Below are 24705 nucleotides of genomic sequence, written 5' to 3'. Positions count from 1 at the left end.
TGAGTACGTATGTTGAAATTCCTTTTGCATTAGCCTAAACTTTTTCTTTCTTAAGAAACTAAGAAGAGCTTGTTCGTGATCACAGAACACTTGTTACTCAGCTAATAAGTGCTCCAGTGAGGGAATGCATGAATGACCTTAGATCACCTTGTCCCCAGCTCCCTGTCTTACAGATGAAGAAATGGAGGCTCTCAGTGTCTGGCCTGTGTAAGGTCACATTGTTTTTAGGCTCTTTTCACATATGTTCTCTTGATTCTCATTTTCTTAACTCTTCTGAGAAAAAAACCCTCAAAACCCAAACCCCCAAAACCCAAACCCCAAATCTTTGCATATTTACTGTGTTCCAGGCACACACATGCTGTGTGCTTTCCGTGCATCATTTCATGGACTCCTCCCAATACCAAGGAAGTTGGTAGCATCCACATTTTACTGATGGGGACAGAAGGGATCCATCAGGTTCTCAAGTTCAACTGCTAATAAGTGGTGAGGGCAGGATTCATACCCAGGTCTGTCTGATTCCAGAGTCCTTGCTCTTGACGTCAAAAATATAAATGCTTCTCTCTCCTTCTCCTTTTCTTTCACCTACAACCAAGCAGTCTCCAGTCCCAATGATCCATTTCTCAAAATGATGCTCGGATCTGGGCCCTTCCCTCTATTCCTCCAATTGCTGTTTTAAAAATAAATTCTCCTTACTAGGATGTCAGTTGGGATGTGGCGACAGTCCTAATGGCTTCTCTAACCCCACGGCCTCAACAATACACCAACCGGCAGACTTCTTTCTCTGATTCCTTTTTGATCATATTTCTCAACTTGAATTGTCATGTCATATATAACCTCCTATTCTGCCTGTCAGGGTCCCCCACAATTTGGCCCCACCCTGGCTATTTAGAGGCATTTCCCCACTTCGTTCTGTATTGGGCTAATGCTGTTCCCCAAGTTCTAGAAAACGCAGTCCATCCCCTTTCATCTACATAAATCATTCTTATCTTTCAAAGGTTTTATTGACTTTTTCGGAGAATGCAAGCTCATGTTGATGCAGTATTACTCTCAGTCAAACCCAGTCTGGTATTTTTTTCTGATTGTTTTGTTACTTTTATCTCCCCATGTTGCAAGATCTTTGAGGGGAGGGACCCTTTTGACCTGACCTGACTGTGATTTTTGATAAGCCTTTCAGTACCAGCTATGATGTAATTACAATCTTAGAAATAAAAGGGAGCTTAGAAATATCTTAGCAATCATGGGAACTAGAAATCATCTAGTTCAATTCTTCTGTTTGATAGATGAGGACACTGAGACCCAGGGAAGCTGAGTGACTGAGACGTCAGAGCTAGTTATCTAATAAGCAATCACTCATCTAACCCATCATTATTATTATTATTATTATTATTTTTTTTTAGGAAGATTAGTCCTGAGCTAACTACTGCCAATCCTCCTCTTTTTGCTGAGGAAGACTGGCCCTGAGCTAACATCCATGCCCATCTTCCTCTACTTTATATGTGGGATGCCTACCACAGCATAGTGTCCCAAGCAGTGCCATGTCTGCACCCGGGATCCAAACCGGCAAACCCCGGGCTGCGGAGAAGCGGAGCGTGAGCACTTAACCGCTGCGCCACCGGGCCGGCCCCCATCTAACCCATTATTAAAGCTATTGTTACACTGGCAACTCTAGGTTGAGCTGTGCTTCTCGACTTTAATGTGCACAACTCACCCAGGACCTCAAAAATGCAGATTCTGATTCAATAGGTCTGGGGTGGGGCTTGGGGGTTTGCATTTCTAACTCGTTCCTCAGGGACCCCATGAGTAGCAAGGATTATAACTCTTTCCCAGACCAAAGGTTGTAAGTGGTATGTCTTGTGTTTGTCACTGGGGCAAACGGAAAAGAAAGAACACTCAATATTTCACATGAAAATCAAAGAGAAGAATGGGGAAAATTCTGGAAGAATTACTCAGGCTCTGAAAAATAGGACAGGGCACCACTGGCAAGCTACTAAGCTATCTCGAACCACCCACTCCCTTTTGACGAGGACTAATTCTTATACAAAGGAACATATGATTAACTACCGCCCACCCCTGGTTATCCAGAAGCTGATAAATAACACAAATACTGGGTGTCCCTGTTCCTTTGATGCTGGCCACTATTTGTGATTTACAATGCCCTTCCCTTAGAGAATAAAAAGCAAGATAAGAAAAAAAGGAAATACTTGAATCAATTTGTTATTTTTTCTTGAGTTATTGTTTAGCAACTCAAGGAAATAGTTTGGGGATAAGAGGATAATTAAAACTACGGGATAAAATGATACTTTACAATTACCGGAAGATTTCATTTTAAAAATTATATTCTTATTACCCAGAAAAATCAGGTTGTTTGGTAAGCTCTCCACGTGCCTGTAATATAGCAGCTAACTCGTGCCGAATCAGCAGCTTCAAGGTCATAATGGTTGAGCCCAGAGCAATTACTCAATTCCTGCTAAATGGTCACTGTGATTTGAAATCAGGAGCTATTTTGGTTGTCAGGATAAGCAATTTGGTGTCTACTTGTGAGCTCATTAATTGCTAAGGGATTGCCTGACAAATAACAAGAAATCTTCCTAATATGTATACTAAATTTTGTCACCCAGGCATTACTCTGATGTGGTGACAGGTGCTCCCATGTATAGATTTCCCAATCATCCACAGCATCACATTCTAGAATCAGATCCTGGCACAGGAAGTCACTTGGCCAATTTGAGCACCCTTCCTTGTGAACAGGGTCATCCTCCTGACCACCTCCCAGGACACCATGAGGATTAAATTGTGGAAAATGCCTGCTATGGCAGAAAAACCGATCCACGTAAATTGGATAAAGGTTACAAACACTCCACTTAGAGATGACTTCTGTATACAATAGGATTCAAATAACTTGCCTCTAGCTCTTTAACCAGTATGCCCTATGAAACAGACCTCTGTTTCTCAGCTCTGGGTTATGTGGGGAGTGACTGGCGCAGGGGTTTATAAAAGTGCCTGTCCAAAGGGGGAATGATACTGCTGCTCTGGGCTACCTAACCCATCCTTCGCCGATATGCACTTAGTTCCCTAATTTATGATTTCTAGAGATAAACTGAGCTCAGGTAAGTTACCCATCCCTGGAATTCTCGCCCCTTTCCCCTTTCCATCATTAGTGCCCCTGCCTGACAGAAAGCCTGCGTAAGGAGCTAACTACATTCAGAATAGCATCTCCAGAATGCTCTGCATAAAACAGAGGCTCGCTTTAGTTGAAATTGTATTATTTGAGCTATTCTTTGGTACTTTGGAGGCCAATGCATACAGCACTTTTTTCACAAGAACACATATTTTCAGTTCCAAATCACAAACTTACAAATGAAATTTTGCAAGTGAAACTATACTAGGAAACTAGAGCGTTTCTTTTGTCTGAATGGCAGAGGGCTTGGTAACAAACTTTGAGTTTTTGCTCTGCCTGGTGCTAAAGGTAGTTTTATTTGGCAGGTGACTTCACTGCAGTTTTTTCTAAAGCCATTCTTACTGCTTCATCATTAGAAGTGTTACTATTCACTTATCAAAGCAAAATTCAACTTTACTGTGGCCTCACTCTGTACTTAACCGGGGTATCCCAGAGGTGTCACGAACCAGACAGTATCCTTTCCCCTTTTTGACACCCAGAGTGGGCAAAGACTGGAGAGTGGGAGAGCAGCCATTACTACTTAGAACAGGCTGGGCTGTTCGATTAAAAAACTAGTAACAATATTCCTTTGGCATTCTGAACTTGAGCTTTCGTGGTCCAATTTGGCTCTGACAATTAATCAGTCACCTCTTTAGCCCTAAATTTTTGCCCAGCTTTTTAAATAAAATGTAAAAGATTTACAGAACAATAAATCTGGCTACATTCTTGGGAATGGTAAATGACAGATCCTCCTCATAACACTGCAAAGCCACCTTTAATTCTTGGAAATAATCAGTTGCTTCCAGTAAGTACTGCTTGTTCGGAGTAATGCAACTACTATCGCCAAATCTATTTTAACAGTATTTTTTAATATATTTTTTTCCGAGTCTATAGTGGGAAATTTGCCCCATTTTTCCCTCTGTTGAGAAATGTGACAAGCATCATTTCACTTTCTAATTATTTGAAATGAGTACATTTAATTAAAGCCGCGGCCAAGGAGATGTTGCATTAGACTGCTAAGACGATTTTGCTGATATCAGCTTTCCAAGTCCATAGAAACTTTGGTTTTGCAGTGAGAGTTTAATGCTTATGGTGGTTTAATGCATGTAAAAGTTCCCTAGAAAGACAATATTTGGAATGCAAGTGTGAGGTGTCATTGTTATTGGATCCCTAGTTTGATAACCCACACAACTTTGAAAGTGAAAATGCCATTGTAATTTATTCTTTATTGTCTTTGTGATTCCTCAGTGTTACATAGTGGGTGCTTCCAGGTGATGGGTGCTAAAAACCAAAGCTAAAGGTTTAGAAATAATATAAAACTTCACTAAGCATATGAACAGGGCACAGAGGGTACTCTATGAGTTTTCTGCCAGAATTATTTAGCATAAAATTTTCTAAAGGCAGGATGGGTTTCTTGGAGGAGAGTTGGTCCTGCCTTTCCTATAGGTCTATGATTGGGATCAGAAGTTTAAGTGGTAAATTCTAGTTTGATTCTCAATTTCAGAAAGGCCTTCCAGAGGCCAGTTCAATGACCTAAAGATTACAAGGTGGAAACTGGAAATTGATGGAACAACCCCAGAACCCCTCAAATACCATACCGTGCTTATGGAAAGCTACTTAGTTAGCCATAGTCCAGTGGTGAGCTATTTTGTTTTGTGAAGTGGGATTCATTAAATTTCGTATTTGGTGTGTGTCAGTCAATGATGACTCCCAGATCAAATTTGCATAATGCAAAGAAAGACAATTTTTAAAAAATCAAGTTCAATCTCAAAGCAATTTAAGAGTATAAAGTTGCATATGCCATGCTTCTGACAGCCTCCTCACCCCCCTGAGTGTCTCCCTCTCAATTGTCCCTACTCGCTCTCACTCCCCTCCCCCCACTGGCAATGCTCAGAGAATAAGGCTTCCATCCTGGTTTTAAGGGTGACAATGAGGCACAGGAATAATTATCTAAATTATATGAAAACTGTAATAAGGGGCTCAACCTGATCTAATAAGCAGAGTAAATAGCAAGGGAATAGCTCAAGAGAATTACGTGGGTGACTTGAGAGGTTTAGATGCGAGTCCTTAATTAGGTTAGACTCACCTGGTCTGCAAGTCAGCTCAGCATTCATTGGAAGAGATGATTAGTAAGCAAAGATTCTGTTTAATCAAGTCCGGCACTGCTTCCTTGTCTAAATAACTTACCGCCTTAGCCCCAGATAAAGAAGAGTCTTTGAGAAAGGATCCCATTGTTGCTGTCAGGCCATCTTGCTATTGTTCTCTAAGTCAGTTTTAAAGTTACCTGGAACCCAGTCTAGTGAGACAATGCCTAAATCAGAGCTTTAGTATCTTCTCTTCTTTGATCCTTGTGTTCTGATTTTCATGAGGCATCTGAACGAACTGCCAGGTCCTCCAATAGCCCAGGAATGGCATTTTGGGGACATGCAATTTGGTAGGACACAGCTTGGTGTAGAGAAGAGAAGGGCATGACAATCCTTCACTCACTGTTCACTTCAAATGTCTCCTTCCTGTGTCACAATTTCTGCCTCTGCAAAGGGCAAGAGATGCTGGTTTCATTGCTATTTCACTGGAGCTTGTCAAGCCTGGAAATTGAGGACAGACTACCACAAAGTCCTGAGAAGGGCTCAGAAAATGGTTCTATTAACCTAGGATGTAATTTTATAAAGAATTCTTCCTGCTGACAGCTTCTGAGTTCAACTACCCCATCAAATAATAGTGATTTTCTAATTCCACTACAAAGTTTCCAAACCCTTATAAAAGAACTAGAAACATAATAGCAATTAGCTTCCTTTCAAAACATCTGCTATAGTCCGTACCAGGTAGACGTGACAGAGAAGAAACAGAACTGATGGAGAGTCCTGAGGAACCCGGGTTGGACAACTACCTTTGCTGTCAAATAATTGGGTCACTTGCAGAAAATAATTTAACTTCTCTGGGCTCAAGTTGCCTCATCTATAAAACAGATAGAGAGATTGGGATTATTTAGTATTTGTAAGCCTGGCTGAACAGTAGAAGAACCTGGCTCACTTTGAAAACACTTTGGATGCCCAGATTGTACCCAAGATGACGTAGGAGACTCTCTGCAGACGATCCTTGGACACGGGCATTTCGAGTAGCCCCACAGGTTATCCCAAGCCACCAAGTAGAGAACCACTGCATACATCCCTCAAGTGTTTTTGGTGACCAAAGTTCCGGGACGTCAGGTGTACTGCCCATGTGGTTAGATATACAAATGTCCTAAGCAGGTCTGTTTCTCATGTGGCCCATCACATTTTAATAATGATTCTCTTTTCTACAACCGTATCTTCTACCAAACTTGAGCAGATTCTGCCTCACATGGTGTCCAGACCACATTGGCATTTTGAAGACCCAAGCACTTCATCTTGGGAAAAGTTAATGTTATATCCTCTTAAAAAAAAATTAATGAAGGTCAAAGTTAATTGGCCCTTAGAGGTCTTTTGACCACCTTGTTAAAAATCATTCCAACTTTCAAATATTCTTCCCAGGAGCAGGGGACCAAACACATGTTGAATTAGTTGACCTGTTTCTCGTCAATCTTGGTGAATATTTAACTGTGCCTTCCCCATCTAAAGACTGGCACTCTTTAACAGAAACAAGTTGTTGATTTTTCCCTCTGTCCAAACTGCATGCTGGGTTGCTGGAGGGGACAAGAGGTAAAGAAGGCACAGGGTGGCACAAAATGACCATCTTGCCTGATAAAATAAGCCATTTGACCTATAAACAACTCCATGCCTTTGTCTAGACAGGAAAGTCAGAATAATTTGACAGCAAGTTTTAAAGTGGACAGAATGCTCATTGTATCTGGATGAAGAATGGGGACGCTCACTCGTTAAATATTTGGTTGTAATAAAAAGGAAAACTGCGGGGACTGGCCCTGTGGCTGAGTGGTTAAGTTCACCTGTTCCGCTTAGGCAGCCTGGGGCTCACCAGTTGGGATCCTGGGTGCGGACCTACACACCACTCATCAAGCCATGCTGTGGCGCCATCCCACATGGAAAAATTAGAAAGACTTACAACTAGGATATACAACTATGTACTGGGGCTTTGGGGAGGAAAAAAAAAAGAAAGAAAAAGAGGAAGATTGGCAACAGATGTTAGCTCAGGGCCAATCTTCCTCACCAAAAAAGCATTAAAAAACCAAAGGAAAAGTGGTCCTCATTCGACTGATTAGACTCAGAAAGAACAATTTCCCCTTGTCGTGACTGCCCTCAGACCGTCAAGAGCAGGCGAGACCTAACCTCAGTGCTGGCTGCATGGCCTGCGGCCAGTGCAGTCCCACGGGCTGAAGGGCAGTGCTCAGTGTTTAAAGCTCTGAACTTGCTGTCTTGAAGTTCTTAATTTTATCCTTGAATCTGTGTTTTGTAGTAAAGTCTGTCAGGACAGCGGAGCACGTGCAGAAGGCTTGGAGCCTCGGCTCACACGTGGTCTGTGGTCCCACGTTTCACGTCCTCCTGTCTCCCCAGGACAGGATCTCAGCCACCTGCTCCTGCCTCAGGTACCCCAGCCAGCCTAATCTTCCCTCCCCAGCCTTGCCTGGGGCAGTGACAGGGTTGCCGTCCATCATCAGCCTCTGTCCCTGTCTGGGACCTGAGTACAGGCAAGGAGAGGGTCAGGGTACAGCGTGTGCCCTGCAGTATTTCAAGGCAGGGCGAGGAAGTTACTGTTGCCACCTTGGGCTGTCAGCGCCACTGTGTGTTTCATGGGCGACTTGGTGAGAAGCCTCACCCACAACAGATACCAAGCACGTCCCCGTGTGGCAATGGCAATCCATTGGGGGGCTGCCTGTCCACTGCAGGTTGGGGCTGTCACCTGTGGGAAGGGGGGATTGATCCCCTGCCCCTGCCAAGGGCCTCCGTTTTCATTTTACACGAGGCCCCACAACCATGTCGCTGAGCTTGCCTGACCTGATTGCCGACAGACGGCTCTGGGTTCAAGAGAGCTGTGTGGGGCTCCGGGAGGGCCGTCAAAGTTCAATGTCCATATGTGTTCATTCTTCTGGAACAAAGTAAAAGATCTATCTGCCTCTTCAAGTTTTTCCTCTACTGTTAAATATCTTAATATACATATATATTAGCTGTGTGACGTGGGGCGTATCACTTAACTTTTCTGGGTCTTAGTGTGTTATTCTGTCATATAGGAATAACACTACTACTGTCATAAACATGAAATGAGACAACATACGTATGTACTTGGCACTGTGCTGGGCATAGAGGTGTTCAATAAACTTTAGTTGCTATATTATTATGATTGTCCTTTTTATTTGCTACAGATTGTGAGAGCAGTTGCAAAAGTATTTTGATTAATACTTTGAGAGACACATTTTGACAAACTCATTTGGAGATTCAGTCTCTGGGGTTCTTTGGGTCTCGCAAATTTACTAGAAATTTTTAGGAGGGGAAAAATCTCAGGTAGAGGAAAATTGTATACTGAAAAGGAATCATGGCTTTGTCCATCATAAAAGGCACCAGTGCTACACCCATGGTAGCTGTGGAATTATCGAGGTCTACAGTGAATAAAGAGGAGAGGATGCCAGGCAACAGCATCTCACTTTCTGTTTTGCTAGTGACTGGAGGCAGGAGATTGACTCAGTGTGGAAGTCAAAGTGCATAATGTGATGATTGACAAGCCACATCCCTCCAGTCAGTGACGAGCCGGTGTCCTCAGTGGTAGTGTCCTGCCAAGGACTGCCACTAGTGCCAGCTTATGCAGCCTGGTACTCCTCTGGAAACATTGTTACATCTTCAGATTCCCAGTAAGTAAAGGAAGCTGCTTCCCTGCACCATCACTATGAGTTCCATAAATATATTGAGCACTAGCTGTATACCAGGTGATTTTTTATTTTCTCTAATCCTCATAAAGATCCCATAAGGCAATCATGCCTGCTTTACAGATAAGAAAGCTTGAGGCTCAGCTAACTGATTAAACCAAGACTTTCTAGCTAGTCAGTGAGAGAGTGAGGGTTTAGATACAGTTCTGACTTCGAGATAATGCATCCGGGGCCGGCCCCATGGCCAAGTGGTTAAGTTCGCGCGCTCTGCTAGGGAAACCTAGGGTTTCGCTGGTTTGGATCCTGGGCGCGGACATGGCATCGCTCATCAAGCCATGCTGAGGTGGCGTCCCACATAGCACAACCAGAGGGACTCACAACTAGCATATACAACTATGTACTGGGGGGCTTTGGGGAGAAAAAGGAGAAAAAAAGAAGACTGGCAACAGATGTTAGCTCACGTGCCAATCTTTAAAAAAAAAAATACAATGCATCTAATTTAATTGATTACAAAGCCTCTCTTGTAACTACAGTAAATGACATAGTAGAAGTAATAATGTAGCCAATACTTATTTTGCCTTAACGCCAGGCACTGTTCTAAGCATTTACTATATATTGACTCATAATGCTTGCTCCAGCCCTATAAAGTGGAATTACTATCCCCATTTGCAGATGAGAAAATTGAGGCGCTGGGAAGTTAAGTAAATTGGGTAAAGTCACACAGTCACTAAGTGCAGGCTAAGCTATAAACCCAGCAATGTGGCTTCAGATTCTGTGCTCAACCACCAGGCGAAGGAATCAGAACTTCTGGAATTATTTTAAAGGGTTAACTGAAAAAGAATAATTTGGCTTTCTAAAAGACTATACCAAGATGTGCATCCAAATATGTGTCCTTCAAATTATTAAAAAAAAAATTTTCAGAGCCTGACGCAAATAATAATGATGATAGTAGTAAAAACAGTAGTAAAATTAATTTTACATCTATTATGTTTCTGGCACTGTGCCAAATGATTTACTTATGTCATCTCATTTAATATTTATGATGGTAATATTTATTATTCCTAGATAGAATAAATTACTGAGGCCCAGGGAATTTAATTAACTTTTCCCATGTTCACACAGCAAATATATGATGGTTCTGGGACAAACTTAGACCATCTGCATCCAGAATCCATTCTCTTCACTACCAAACTAGTACTCCATTCTTCTAGAAGTTTTAGTGGTGGAAAACTTATCTTCTGAGAATAGACCTGATTTTTAAAAATTAGCAGAAGTCACCTGCGACTAAGCCCTAAGCTTTTTGAATTTCAGGTCCTTGAGATTAATGTTTGGTCAAAAACATCATTTGATGCAAACATAGATTGCTTTTCTCTTGTGATGTATAAATTATCTGAAATCAGTTCCCAAACACGTTCTGGGCACTGGCAGCATCATGGTAATTGGAATCTCCCAGGTGATGGCTTTGGAGGGATGCTCACTCATGAGAAAATTGATGCTCCATATTTGACAGATGCTGCATGCTAACAATGGAAATGATGACCGGAAGCTTACCATGTGCCTCTAGGCTTGTGGCACAATGTGTGTGGGTACCGTTCAAGCACCTACAGTGTCACCACATGAACTTGTGATGATTACTGCCCACCCTCCACTGCCTCATCTGCTGCACTTTTCTTATAGACAGAACTTGCGTGACTTTTCACGAACGCAGGGTCCCAGAGGATCCATACTGCGTATGGTCCAATCCTATTCTGTGAAGGGGCACTGTGCTGAGCTGGGGACCCTTCAAGATCTTGTGTGGGTGAATAGATCCCTTAAGGGTTGAGGACGTTGCCAAATCTCCATTTCCCTTGGTTCTGTCCAAGATAAGACTAACTAACCCTTTCTTTGTTTTCCCAGACCTTGCTGGAGGTTACACAGAGCATTCTCTTCTTTCCAATATATTGCTCAAAATTGGTTTTAATTTAATGTATAGCTCAGAATTAATTGTCTTAGGGAAGGACTGTGAGAATACCTCAGTCAGCCATTCTTGGTGAAGAAAATATTGCAGTGGGGTGGGGGTGGAAGGATAGGAGGAAAGGAGAGGGGAGAGGAAGGAGACGAGAGAGGCGGCTTTATTGCCCATTTTTAGACTGTAACTGGAGTGAAGTGACCTCCCGTGCATTTTGCAGTATGCTTCTCTAAGCAAAATTCCCCCTCGAAACTCAGAAAACTCCGTGGCATGCCTGGGACAACCACCTCCAACTGCTCCACCCTCAACTCACTCTCTCTCTGTCTAACAGTTAGAAGCGAGCTTGCTGGAATATAGCATTTCTAGAATTTCCAAAAACACATGGTATACTTTTCTCCTGGCAAAAATCTGTCAGCCGAGAAGGGAGAGGTCCATGATGAAAAGTGAAATTGTGAAGCAACAACTCTTAGAAGTAAAATTTGTGTATTTCCTAAAGCCTCCTTGCCAAAAAAAGGAAAATGCTTTTCACACAGAGCTCTTCTGTTGAGAGCATTATTGAACACAGCTGCTTAGGGAAGGAGCACACAATTTGCATGCAGGATCTCTGTTAGAACAGGGAAGAACATAGTCTGAGATGATCACTTCTACCTTGAATTGAGAGAAACGCTACTTACCAATAGAACACAAGAGAGACCTAAAGGTAAGATATTTTTTTACCAAAGGAGTTAAAAACATGTGTTAATAAATAAGACCCAGAAAGTAACATAATAAACAGTGGATAACTATAGAAATCTACTTGCTATTATTAACAATAATAGTTACTATGTCTGATCTCAGACTAATTATGCAAAAACTCCTGGAAGGAAGGTTTTCTTTGCCCCATTCTACAGAGAAAGAGTACAGACGCATAGAGGTAAGGTAATTAGGGCAGGTCACCCAGCCAGGAACTGGCAGAGTTGGGATCTGGCCAAAAGATCAAATCTCCAACTCTTCGCCACTCCCTTACAGGACTCGAGACAGACTTCGGGAAGTGACTGAACAGTTTTCTGATTACCATGGCTTTGTTGGAATGGCCGCCTCCTTGGAACTCAATGGTCCCAAAAGCATCTGTCGGGCTGAGTTGAGTGTGCTTGCTGATGGACCACTTCTCAGACTGGATGTCATTTCGGGAGATGCGACTTTCATTTTTCTCATTCTGAAGAACTGAGATGCTGGGAGTAAGGCCGACATGCTGGCCTATTAGACGCCCGCAGCAACACCTATAACATAAGAGGTCAAAGTGAACTCCTTGTGTTAACTGCTGTTGGAATACACACTTGAAGTAAACTGCTGGAGAAATCTACAAAGTGTAGCAAGCCAGTCAGTCAATTTTCAGGTGGAATCCCATAATGTGGCTGTGTGTCCACGCATATGTGGACACACATATCTTTTCTTTTCTGCCCCCTCCTCATTTTCCTCTAGCTGTATAAGCTGTCACATGCCTCCTGTCCTTCTCCACCCACCCCTTTCACACCTGCCATTATTGCTCGGGACTGGAACCTGCAAACAAAAGCCTTGTAGGTTTTCCTACTTGTCATCCTCCCATCTATCAAATATTGCATGAAGGACACTGAACAGCTTTGAGGGAAGAACTTTAACATGCACATTTCAATAAAGAAGCTCCCTCATATGTGAGTCACAACCTAACTTGTCTTTTGCCAATTGACATTCACTGTCAAATATCCAATTCCAAGAATAAAAATCTGCTGCTTAAGTGTTCTTGAAGAAACAATGAAAAAGTTATTTACAAGATATTTGAAAACAAAATTCACTCCTTACATCATGAAAATGTCCTTCATACTTTACCACTATTATGACTATTAGTAACAATATCGACACATAGTTATCATTTGCTAAATGCTAACAAGTGACATTCGTTCTACGGATAAAATATTGTAGTTTTGAAGGTTAGGTAACTTGCTCAAGGTTACATAGCTAGCCTACATGGCTCTACAGTCTATATTTTAAACTGCTTTATTACATTGCCTTTTCATAAAGACATTTCCAGATATATATATGTTACTTTATCCCAAATGCTTCCCACCTTATATACTATTTATGGTCAGGAAGGTAAAGAAGATTCTAAACATGTGCTTGGATAGGAATCTGAAGGTCTGCAGTCCAATTAGTAATCTGCCAGGAGTCTTTTATTTAAAAATCTTTTTTCACTATAGCAGAGCGTGTTGGTACAAACTAAGCATTTTGATGAAATGCTTAAAAGGGAAAACCAGTAACCATACTAAAAATATGTGAAACCCATTCCTTCCCTGATGGTGTATCTGTTATTCTGTACAGGATGGTAGAGAATTAACTGCAGGGAAGGCATATTATGTGGTGTGTTTATATAAGATTGCTTCAGAGATGTCCAGCAACAATAAAAAAATGATCTTTAATTTGACATTGGTTCCCTTGCAATGGCTGGTGATTACTACTGTGGGTTTGTTCCCATAATTGCTACTTCATGTTCTTGCTGCATTATAAAGATGGCAAGATTACCTATGGGGGTCTTTGGTGCTGGGTATGATGTGAACACATTCTCTTTTATAAAATGCTCTTTCTATCCAGGATTTCTGAGCCTGAAAAAAAAGAAAGAAGAGGAAACGTGAATATAACCTTTAAGTATTTTTTGACTAGGAAGCAAAACTTCATAATCACATAATAGACTATTGTCTCATAAACTGAACTGAAATTGTGGTTACTTCATACATAAATGCTGCATATAATAAAATCAATTACTCCCAGAATCTGCTGATTAGGTTATTTAACATTGTAATATTGAGAATTAAAGGAAATGACCATCATAAAAAAAGTTAGTGATGGAAGAATATAAAAATTCATAATAATTTTTGAAGGAAATGCTATTTACAGAGAAAATGAAAAATATAAAGCAGTATGTTTGTAATCCTATAGATAACAAGGATTCAGTGGTGGGAAGAAATCTATCTAAATAAGTATAAAGTTTTCATGGCTGACACTTCCATTAGAGTTTCCTTGTAGAAGGAAAGAAAAATGGTGAGGGAATTCCGTAACTCAAGAACCCTAATCCATCACCATGCTTTTTCTAAAATCTCAATTAGCAGTGCTTAAATACAGAGGAAGAAAAGGAAATGGAAACGTAAGGAAGATAAATGTCTTCATCGAAGTCCAAAATTTCACAGGTAATGCCATTGGAAGGAAGTAGGAGAGCACATTATTTTGCATCCCACATGCTTTAAACACAGCAAATACAGCTTCCTAGAATGGACATTGTTGGGACCGTCCACCCAGAAGTCTGGCCTCTGCAATTGGGTTCCCAGAAGGATAAAGGAAGTTCCGGAAAACTGTACCATCTTTGTTCCGAAACAGCGTGTCCATCCTGCATCCCTTTATCTCCTTTTTCCTTTGCTGGGAAAGATTCGCCCTGAGCTAACATCTGTTGCCAATCTTCCTCATTTTTTTTCCTCCCCAAAGCCACAGTACATAGTTGTATATTCCAGTGGTAAATCCTTCTAGTTCTTCTGTGTGAGCTGCCACCATAACATGGCTATTGACAGACAAGTGGTGTGGTTCTGTGCCCAGGAACCAAACCTGGGCCACTCAGAGCGCACGGAAATTTAATCACTAGGCCATCAGGCTCCCTTTACCCCATTCTTGACCAGCATTTGAAATAGTAGAGGAGTTTCCCGTAAAATCTGGTTGGCTACTCAGAAGAGTCCTTCTGTAAGCATTTAAGATGGAAGTTGCCAGAGCAACCTGTCATGTTATTTCTATATGGTATTATCTTCTCTCTAACCCAGCATCAGGGCTAAATTCATACTCTTAAAATATACAGGGCCAAAGCACAACCGAGCTGTTTACTTGGCCTGTCTCAATGACTGGTGTCAACTGTGACAAGCCCCCATTTGTTGGCCGTAATTGCTATTGACTCTGCCAAGGACCCAAAGGTCTGTATAAACTGTGTGAAAGTCTGGTTACCCTCAACCCCTTCATCTCGCCTCTCCCTCTTCTCTCGCAACGGAGTCGACGCAAGGATGTGGCACTGAAGGCAGTAGTTGTCTCAGACTCATGACAAAGCACATTTTAAAAGTAGCAACATGGGGATGCTTGAGGGGTACGAGGGAACTGCATCCTGTTTCAGTCATGGTCACAATCGGGTCGCGTAATTTCTGAGTGTTTATGCGTTGTCCACTTGAGAAGGAGTACCCACCCTTCCTCAGAGACCCTTGGGTCCAGGTGGCCCCCTGCACCTGCACAAAAGTAACATTTGCAGTTGGTTCGTCAGCTGGGCGTGAAAAAAGCCTCAGTGTCTATTCTCAAAGATTTTTTTCTCAAATATGTAGGAAAAGTTAGTGGCTCCATCTTTGTAACAGAAATGAGCTTAGCAGTGTAGATAACCAGTCTTTATCTTTGTAAAAAGCCTGTAAATTAAACTATTCAGAGGCAGTGATTTTTCCTAGACACTGAATACTTTCATTGATAACATCTCTTGGCAGAAAGACGGTAAAAATATTCCTCACTGGACATTTGAAACCAACTTTCCCTACACCTCAGGGGGCAGAAAAGGGAGCATGCACTTTCCTTTCTTCCTTGGGGCCTACTTTGGCTAGTCTTCAGGAGGCTCTTTTGGGGGAGCATCTGGGAATTGCAAGGAGTACTGATCAATAGTCCCTGAGAGAAAGCAGGAATGGCAGTATCATGGGTACAGCATGAGGTCTGCAGTTAGAAAAAGTGGTGTGAGTGGGCCTCTGTGGCGTGGACAGTGTCATACAATTTCTTTGATCTTCAGTTTTCTTCTCCTATGAAATGGGCACAACAATAATGCCCGAACCACAGAGTTGTCATCTGTGTTCCATGTTTCCACTTCAAGAAGACGGACCAGTCCTGGGTTGGCTCTGGCACTAAAAGTTCACATGAAGATTCAGACAAGCGTACCATGGAACTACTGTAGCAGATCTGACCCAGATGGATCTCACTTTGCATGGTGGATGATCCAGTCTCACAAGGCCTGGCTGGCTACTAACAAGGTATATGGAAACGTTCTTTAACTTCCCTGAGTCTTTTCTATAACAGGAGGATAATCATAGCCACTTCAGAGAGTTGTATTAATCAAAGCAGATGATTCATGGGAAGCACCTGGCACTTAGTAGGAGCTCGATAGGCAAAAACAATGCCCAGCTTTCATTAAGGGCTCACCACATGCCTGGGGTGGTGCCATATGTGTTGTCTCCACCGAGCCTCATAAGTGCTTCCCATGAAGAAAGCACTGCTGTTACATCCATTTTACCAATGAAGAAACTGAGTTGGAGAGATGCAGCAAATAAGTTTTATGGACAGAGTTTGAACTTGAGTAGTCTGACTCCAGAGTTCGCACTCTTACCCATTCTGCTAAACTGCCTCTCCAAATTGGATATTATTGATATTAAACACCCTTGCTCTGAGTAGTGCCATCTGCGCATGCCTGGCTACGCCATGGTGGTCGGACAGAGCTGGACTTCTAAAGGCATGTCTTAGAACCAGTTCCTTCTTGCCTCTTTCCCCTTCTCATTTCCCTCTTCCAGTTCCCACAAGGGAAGTAAAGAATGCTCTGCTGTCTGTTCTTCCTCTCTCCCTGGGGTAAAGGACTGGGGACATCAGGAAGACATCAAAATATGAGAATGAAGTAAAAGAAGGGGGGATCATTGCAATGGATACAACAAAGAAATGTAATCACAACAGGACTCCCAATTTGAGAATCTGGGGACCATGACAAATAGATTCGACTTTTCAAGCGCACTTTCATGATTTCTCTCACTCATGGATCCCAGTGTCAACTTGGAAGGCCCTGGAAGTTTTACTCAGATGGTATGTAGTAAGAATGACTACATATGGATTGCCAACTTGTTTGTTAGTCTTTAAGTATGAAGTAATACGACTTGTGTGCAGTTTAGCAACTTTATTACCTCCTCAAAGGTGAAAAGCTACCTCAATGTAAGCAAAGGGATTGAGGATCAGTTTCTACTTCTAACTATTAGCAGATTAACCATTTCCCTTGCAAAGTCATAGAAAACTAAAAGGGGAGAAAAAAAGAATTGTAATGTAAAAGAAAATCTTTGCAGAACTGGCCTGATGGTGTGGTGGTGAAGCTCGAGAGCTCCAAAGGGGCCTGGGATTTGCAGGTTCAGATCCCCGGCATAGATCTAGCACTGCTTGTCAAGCCATGCTGTGGTGGTATCCTGCATAAAATAGAGGACGATTGGCACAGACATTAGCTCAGTGACAATCTTCCTTAAGCCAAAAGAGCAAGACTGGCAACAGATGTTAGCTCAGGGCCAATCATCCTTACCAAAAGAAAAAACCCTTTCCATCCTCCATAATTGAACTGGATTCTCTTTTTTGAGAAGAAAAGTATAATACAAAAGAATGTATGTATAACACATGAATTAGGAACTCTACAAAATGTCATGCATAAATACTGTTTTCTGTATTATTGTGCTTTTATTCAGGTCTTCAGTGTGGACAGATAATAGATTTTTAAAACTATTTTCTTGGAGAGGGCGTATTCGATGTATAACCATGGTTTAACTTGTTCCCTGAACTAATTCCCTGTTCTTTTGTTCAAAGGCTCTAAACTACTCTCTGTGAAGTTTTATACTTGGCTTCAACATGAACTAAGTCAGCCCAGAGTGGCTACCCTTGTTGTTAGAAAGCATGAAATAGTTTTGGCATGCCATGCCTCTAGCTGACCCTTTCATTCTCTTCTAATGCAAAACTTCAACAGATAGCGTGTCTTACAATCTCTCCTTTTTAAATATGCTTCGGAAGTCTCATGTCCTCTTAGAAAAGATGGCTTCTATCGGCTTAGAAAATCACGTTTGTACATTCTTTGCTAAAGGTAGAGCAGGCTCACCACCGTGACTGAGTGTGTGAAGGGCTCTTTCCTTCCCTGTCTTTCTGCATTATCAGTCATGTGTGATGTGTAAGAGGGAAGTGGTTTTCAAAGGCTAATAATTAAAGGACATCTTATTCAAAACAAAAATGAGGACATTCACGATTTGAACACAGTATAATGATTACCCTCAGAGAATAAAGTGCTAATTGTGAAAGTCAAATGGACAGTCAATAAAGCATCAAAATGAAAGAAACAAATTTTAAAAAGAGCTGTAAAGATTTCCTTCATAAGAAAAGAAATTAAATCGCTTCATTTAAGCAGGTTTCAACACTTCTTCACAAAGGCTCTGCTACAAACATTAGACTCCCAACTACTTTGACTTTCTTACCACCCCCTCCCCACTAGCTGGAGAATCAAGAACTTCTCCTGGCAGGAATGGTTTACAAGCACATATATAGAGAGTATACATTAAATCTCTCTCCAGAAAGTCTTGGAAAGTGCCATTGCTATCCGCCCTTCAGTGGGGCAACTTAACAGAAGGACAACAACCCAGCCCAGCAATCGCAAGATTAGAAAAAAAGAATCGACTAACTATAGGAACAAATTACGAGCAAAATTTCACAGCGTTCCTCATTTTGAGACACTCGTGTTTCAAATGTATATTCTGTCCCGATCAGAACAGAACACCAAAGACCCAAAGGTACCGAATGCCTATGTTCATTTTTGCCTTTCACTTTCGCTCAACCTCTCCCTGGGCATTCCTTTGGTCTTTCTCGAGGTCCCCAGCTCCAATATTGGGAAGTTGAACAAGAGGAAAGAGAGCTGAAATCATTTTACCTGAGCACTGACTCTGGGTGGTGGCAACGGCAGTCCCACAAGCAGCTCGTGTTGCTTTCATTTTGCTGCGGCTGGGCTGGTCATCCCGTTAATAATGCTCTTATGACCGCCCACTGGAAAAAAAGTCACTTGCCCGGCTCTTCCCCCAAGAGACGTTTCAAGCAAGCAATGAACTTGGGCAGATTAGCCCCTTGGAATGTGCTGCTTCGGGATTAGCCTCGCTCAGAGTCCCATGGACATTCCCTCGCAGCCCTCAAACACGGCTTGATTTGAACATCTAATCTGACGCCAGAAGAAAAACAAGTCCCCGGAGAGATCGGATTTAACTGGCACAAGTCCTGACAGGCTCTCCCCCCTTTGCTTTTTCCATTTTCAGAGAGAAGGCTTGTGAAAGTGTGATAAGGTGCTCTGAGTTCTGAAAAGTTCCACTTTGGAAAGCAAATCCTTCTAAAGAAACAGTGTATTAATGCTCTGAATGGCTGGCACACACAAGCCGCATTGTTCATTCCTCCCCCAAGAAGGGAATGATAGCAGCTCTTTAAAGAGGAACTGCTAAAAACTCTGAATGTTTCAAAAGAATAGTTTGGTCCCTGAATATGAGCCCAAGTAGAATAAAGTTGGAGTTTGCTGGTGACCTTCCATAATTTCTCAAATGTCAATAAATAATAAAATTTGTCTGATCACACTTCTCATCCTGCAGCCCCTCCCTGACACACAATTATACGTGTCACACACTTCTGGGTGATTAGAAACCTACGCTCCGCTGCTCCTTGTTGAAAAGAGACGAGCTGTGACCATTACAGCATATGGATGCAGACTAAAAGCAGTGACATTCCGATGCGTTTATCTGGGGTGGCCCAAGTGAGAGGTTCTGGCTCACACCAAAAGGGCTTTTTCAAATATCATCCAAGAAGGAGTTTTCCAGATAGTGGTAGTTCTTAACCAGATAAGTGAACACATTGCGGGAGAAAAGAGCTCAAATTTCAACAAGGTAAAAATACTTTTTAAAACTCGAATATATGAGCACTTCATCTCCGAAGGACTTCTCTCTTCCCGCAGACAGAAGTCAGAGCTGAAAGGAGATGGTCACCGCCAACTCTGTGGGCTGTAAATCTGGGAGCCATTTTGATCTTCATTTTTCCATCAGCTTCTCTCAAAGTGCCTAGTGTGTGTTATGTGGACACTCCCTGAGAGTCAGAGTGTGAGCTGAATGACTTATTTCAAACTTGGATAGGATCCTTAGCCTTCTCCTTGCCTCTCTGCTGTTCACAGGATTAATGTCCTGCAAACTCCTACATCCTCTGGTTTCTCACTCACCAAGGTTTCCCCAGAGACAAGGGACTATAAACTATTTAGTGCCTTTCAGCTGAGGAAACATTACAAAAAGCAAGATGCAAATGGGACATCAGACTGAGTTTTAGGATAAACACAGGATGGAGAAGTCCCTTTGCCTGTCTTCAGTAGTTAGCTGCAGAATAATATGTATTGATGGCATTAATAATGTGCATACACCTCCTTCTGTGCAGCTGTAACACTCCAGTGCATTTATTCTCAAGGAATCATCAGAGATGGGAGCACACAAAGATGTCCACTGCAGCATTATTTATAACGCAGAAAAATTGGAAACAAATTAAGAGTCTATCAAGGGGAGGTTTATTAAACTATGGTTCATGCCATTTGATGGTTGCAATCAGGTTTCAGAAGACTATTTAGTTACGTAGAGAAATACGTATTTTCACACTGTTATGTGAAAAAACCAGGGCATAAAATAGTACGTGAAGAATAAATACAAATTTTAAATAGATACAGAGATGATAGAGGATATACTAAAGTGGAAAGCATGGCCAACTTTGATTTCCTTCCTTTTGCTTTTCCATATTTTCCAAAGATTTCCCCTGGAATCATATATTTGTAGACATAAAACTATTCTATGTGGTCAGAAGATTCCAGGTACTCTTTCTTTCCAACTGTTAAGCTCTACCTTATGATAATAGGAAATCATTGGCAAAGAGTAGTTCAGGAAGTGACTTAGGAAGTATTCAGTGAGGAGAGGTCACAGTGGGGAATATTTGGAAAGAAAAGTTCTATAATGTACAGGGTAAGTTTTCTGAAGTTTCGAGGTGAGGGGGAAGGAAGGGAACAGAGACGGGGAGGAGGAGAAGGAGGAGGTTGGTAGACAGGCAAACATCTGAGAGACGCTGAGCTAGTAGGTTATAAGCAGACTGTGAGACTAAATAAATTAGTTCCAGATAATCCTTCCAATGTAAGAAATATTTTAAAAATTCAGCTTTCTCGAGTGCCTTCTTCACTAGATACTACTTCAACTCTTCGTCTGACTTACTTTAAATCTTGAATTCAATCACAGCCACACTGAGTCTTTTAAATATGGCCCACGTATTCTTTTTTACCCTGTTCTCTCTAGTCTTAGTTATTATTTTCATCTTTCATTTTGCTTATTTTTCCTTTCTGGAGAAAAGTATTTGATAGAAATAAGAATATGAGGCACCTTCCATGAACTTTACACCAAAGACAAAAATATTGTCACCAGGACCATGAGCATTTTGTTTAAATGAAAAGGAAGCCCCAGCGAAAGTCGGCACAGCAGTTCCTTCATATGAGGTCAAGATGATCTCCAGGACCCTTTGATTTAAGAAGGTAATTAGTTCCAAAGAGACATGTAGCTCTGGGCCACACTGTCCATATGGATCTTTTTAAAATCTTGTGTTATCGCCCAACAATGCAACTCCTGACAGCATATATTATCAGTCTGTTTCAGATGCAATTTAGAGGGAATATAATTTGAATACTAACAAGAGGAAAGCACAAGTGTAATGTGAACCGTGGTTATTCTTCACCTCCTATCTTCGTGTAATGGCAGATTACCTTATTTTTCCAATTCATCTATAAAGAAAAACAATCACACTCGAATAGAATATACCAAAAGGTTTCCACTGGTACATAACATTTTAAAAAGTGAAATCACATTTTCTATAAGTAGAAACTAGCTTCTGAAGTGGAAAATTCATATTTCTTTGTTAGGAAGATGTCCAAAGCATTGTTTTTCTGTGATGTCCACATCTGACAAAAACAACAACAAAAAGAGCATGATATAGAATAGGAGTTAGCAAGCATCTTCTGTAAAGGGTCAGATTTTAGTAAATTGGTAAAGCATTCAGGCTCGTTGTGGGGCATATGGTCTCTGTCACGACATTCAACTCTGCTATTGTAGTGCAAAAGCAGCCATAGGCGAGACGTAAACAAATGAGCGTTCCAACAAAACACGTGGTGGGCTGGAATTGTGTGCACTGGTCAACCTTGGTAAAGAAGAAGGGGGTCTGTCTGATGGGGCAGCGGGGGAAGGAGTGGTGGTCCTAAGATCCAGGCTTTCATGGCACCATCACTAGCTTGTCTCGGCTCTTCCTCAAGCACGTCAGGCAGGGCCTTACACAAATGCCTTTGCTGTTGTTTCTTCTACCTGGACAGCTCCATCCTCAGATATCCCACAACTTGTTCCCTCAATACACCAGGACCGCTGAGAGGCCTTCCTTCACTACCCCATCTAAAGGCACACCCTGTCATTCTCTCTTCCCTTACTTCCCTCTATCGCCTCACAGCCCTTCACAATAACTGGCTTTATGCCATGTCTTTATGTATTTGTTTGTTCTTTGTCTGCATCCCCCACTAGAAAGTCAGTTCTTGAGGGCAAAGATTTTGTTTTGTTACCGCCGTCACCCCAGCACCTAGACCTGTGTTTGGGACGTGGTAGGCATACATAGGGGACCCAGGCACACATCTGGTTTACTTGCTCATCAATTCCTCACCTGTAAAATGACGGCATCGGATACACCCATGTTTCCTAAAGGGGAATTTGAGGGTGGCACCAGATGGGCATTTGCCTTTTAATGGTAGGGTTTACGTTAATATATAAAACGTAAGCAAGGGCTAAACCCACAATTTAACAAATACTGCTGCTTGGGGAAATACATTTTCCTTTTTGGAGTTGTGAAAAAATGAATCCACCAAAAATATTTAATAAATTAGGATAAAAATGACTTGTAGGTAAAAGAAAAGTCATGACGGCATCAGAAAAGTGGCCGAAGTTTGAGAAATACAGGACCAATCCCTCTTAAGTGCCCCTTAGGCTCCTTGTTTTTATTCTAATGCATGAATATAAATGTATTGTGTTCTCTGCCATTCAGAGTTGCTGTTGACCTATAAAGTAAAACAATGCCAGAGCACACTGCCACCAACATGTTCTTTCTGAAATAATCCATCAGGCCATCCCCCGGTCAATATCCTTCTGTGGCTCCCCACCCCCCCGCACCATAGGATCAGTTCAGTATTTAAAGCCTTCAAGATCTGGAAGTATCTGTTGAAATCTCTCAATTCTCACCAAACCTTCAAATATTATGCTCCAGTGAACTAAATTATTGATTGTTCCCCTAACGCACCACGCGGTTCCACACTTCTCAACCGTTTAAATACGCTGTCCCTTTCGCCTGGAATGTTAGGTTCCTCCTTCTGTACTTAGTAAATGCCTCTCCATTCTTTCAAACTGCACGAAACATTGTGTTCTTTGAGAGGCGTGGCTGGCCACTGCCAGACAGAGTGAATCACCACAACTATTGTTCCACGTCCATGCTGTGCTTACGCTTCCATTGCGGAGAAGTCATCCAATATTACGATTGGTCATTTTCATTTCAAGATTTATCATGATCCACTGTTAGTTTCCACCACAAATATACAGTACTCTAGGTCGATTTTGGCATAACTAGAGTTTCGTAGCCTCCCCCAGGACACTTCCCTTCTTCTTTCTTCTGTTTTTAACTTGGTTTCTATAGGAATATCAATTCCTCATTCCTAATAATTGTCTTTGGGGAATCATTCTTTGTGGATTGAAATTATTTACTTTATAGCCTTTAAACTTAAATTACATACACTTTAGCATCAAGTTAAATTGTATGTTTTTCACCAGATTTGGAAAAGATGCAATAAATTATGCTTTACAATTATAAATGAAACATCTATTATCAACAGGTCATGCTGTGTAAATTATACTAAAACCATACAGAATGTTTCTGTAGAAGTAATATGAATACATATGAATGTTAATCTCAGAGTTTTCATAAACAATTTAAAAATATATTTCCTTGTTTCTTCTGGAAATTGTTTCCTCATTATAAATCAGTTAATCACTGCTTGGCAATAATGCATTATATTTAGAAAGTGTTCTACAGTTTGCAGAATGCTTTGACATATAGTATTGTTCGCAATATTCACAATAAATCTGTAAGGTAGGTATTATAAAATTTCATTATACAAATAAAAAACTGGGGCTTACCAACGTTAAGCATCATGCCAGCATTATCCATCAGCCACTGGCGCAGCCAGACAGCCCCAAAGCACTTCCACCAGAGTACAGAGAACTCTGCATCCCTTTTACTCTGTGACTGATATTAGGGATGCTGAGTGACCTTTTTCTCCTTTGTGGTAGAATAATCATTCTGGTCTTAATAAAAGTATACACACTTCATCAAGCCTAAAAGACTGCTGAAAAATTGAAATGAGGATGTAGGCCTCTATTTGAAAAGCATCCTGTTTATGGTCAAGGATTAGCCATCTGTTTCAGTATAATAGCTGTTTCCGTACATGGTGGCATAAAAACTTGAAATCTACACACATACTCTTAGGAACTTTACTGCCTTCATTGACCAAAAAACATACGTACAACAGTGCTGGCCCTGTAAAACTGGAATACATCTGAAAAGGATAATAGTAGGATAAACTCCACCCAGAGAAGGAGGAAATGCAAGACAAAATTGTGACCAACAAAACTATGAGACTGAGGTTTGACATGCTCCTCAAGGGTCCAGAAGTTTAAAATGATGGATCGTTTGTTAGAAAGCGGTACCAGTGGGTTAGTGTCAGTGCCCAACTAGTGACTGGGAGGGTTTTCCATATCCTTGGAGGCTGCACTCATGGGAAATATAACTTTGTTTTCCATCAAGTAAATGCAGAGCTGGAGCAATGTAATGTCATCCGTTAAGTCCTTAATTCTGTTTAGCTTTCACAACTCATTCCTGCAC

General features: G+C 41.5%; 1 protein-coding gene across 1 annotated transcript in view; it reads right to left on the bottom strand.

The window, feature by feature from the left end:
* Positions 1-22470, bottom strand: part of TRPM3 (transient receptor potential cation channel subfamily M member 3) — a 273663-nt gene extending 251193 nt beyond the window's left edge. Inside the window, exons 1-4 of the mRNA XM_046663892.1 lie at positions 22441-22470; positions 18620-18673; positions 13432-13511; positions 11951-12155 (exon numbers count right to left, since the gene is read on the bottom strand). Of these exons, the coding sequence (XP_046519848.1) occupies positions 11951-12155; positions 13432-13511; positions 18620-18673; positions 22441-22470 (369 nt within the window). The remainder of the gene's footprint in view (positions 1-11950; positions 12156-13431; positions 13512-18619; positions 18674-22440) is intronic.
* Between the last annotated feature and the right edge of the window lie 2235 nt (positions 22471-24705).

Source organism: Equus quagga, chromosome 6, assembly GCF_021613505.1.
Source record: "Equus quagga isolate Etosha38 chromosome 6, UCLA_HA_Equagga_1.0, whole genome shotgun sequence".
NCBI lineage: Eukaryota > Metazoa > Chordata > Mammalia > Perissodactyla > Equidae > Equus > Equus quagga.
The sequence above is the reverse complement of the archived record's forward strand: the minus strand, read 5'-3'. Positions and strand labels throughout refer to the sequence as shown.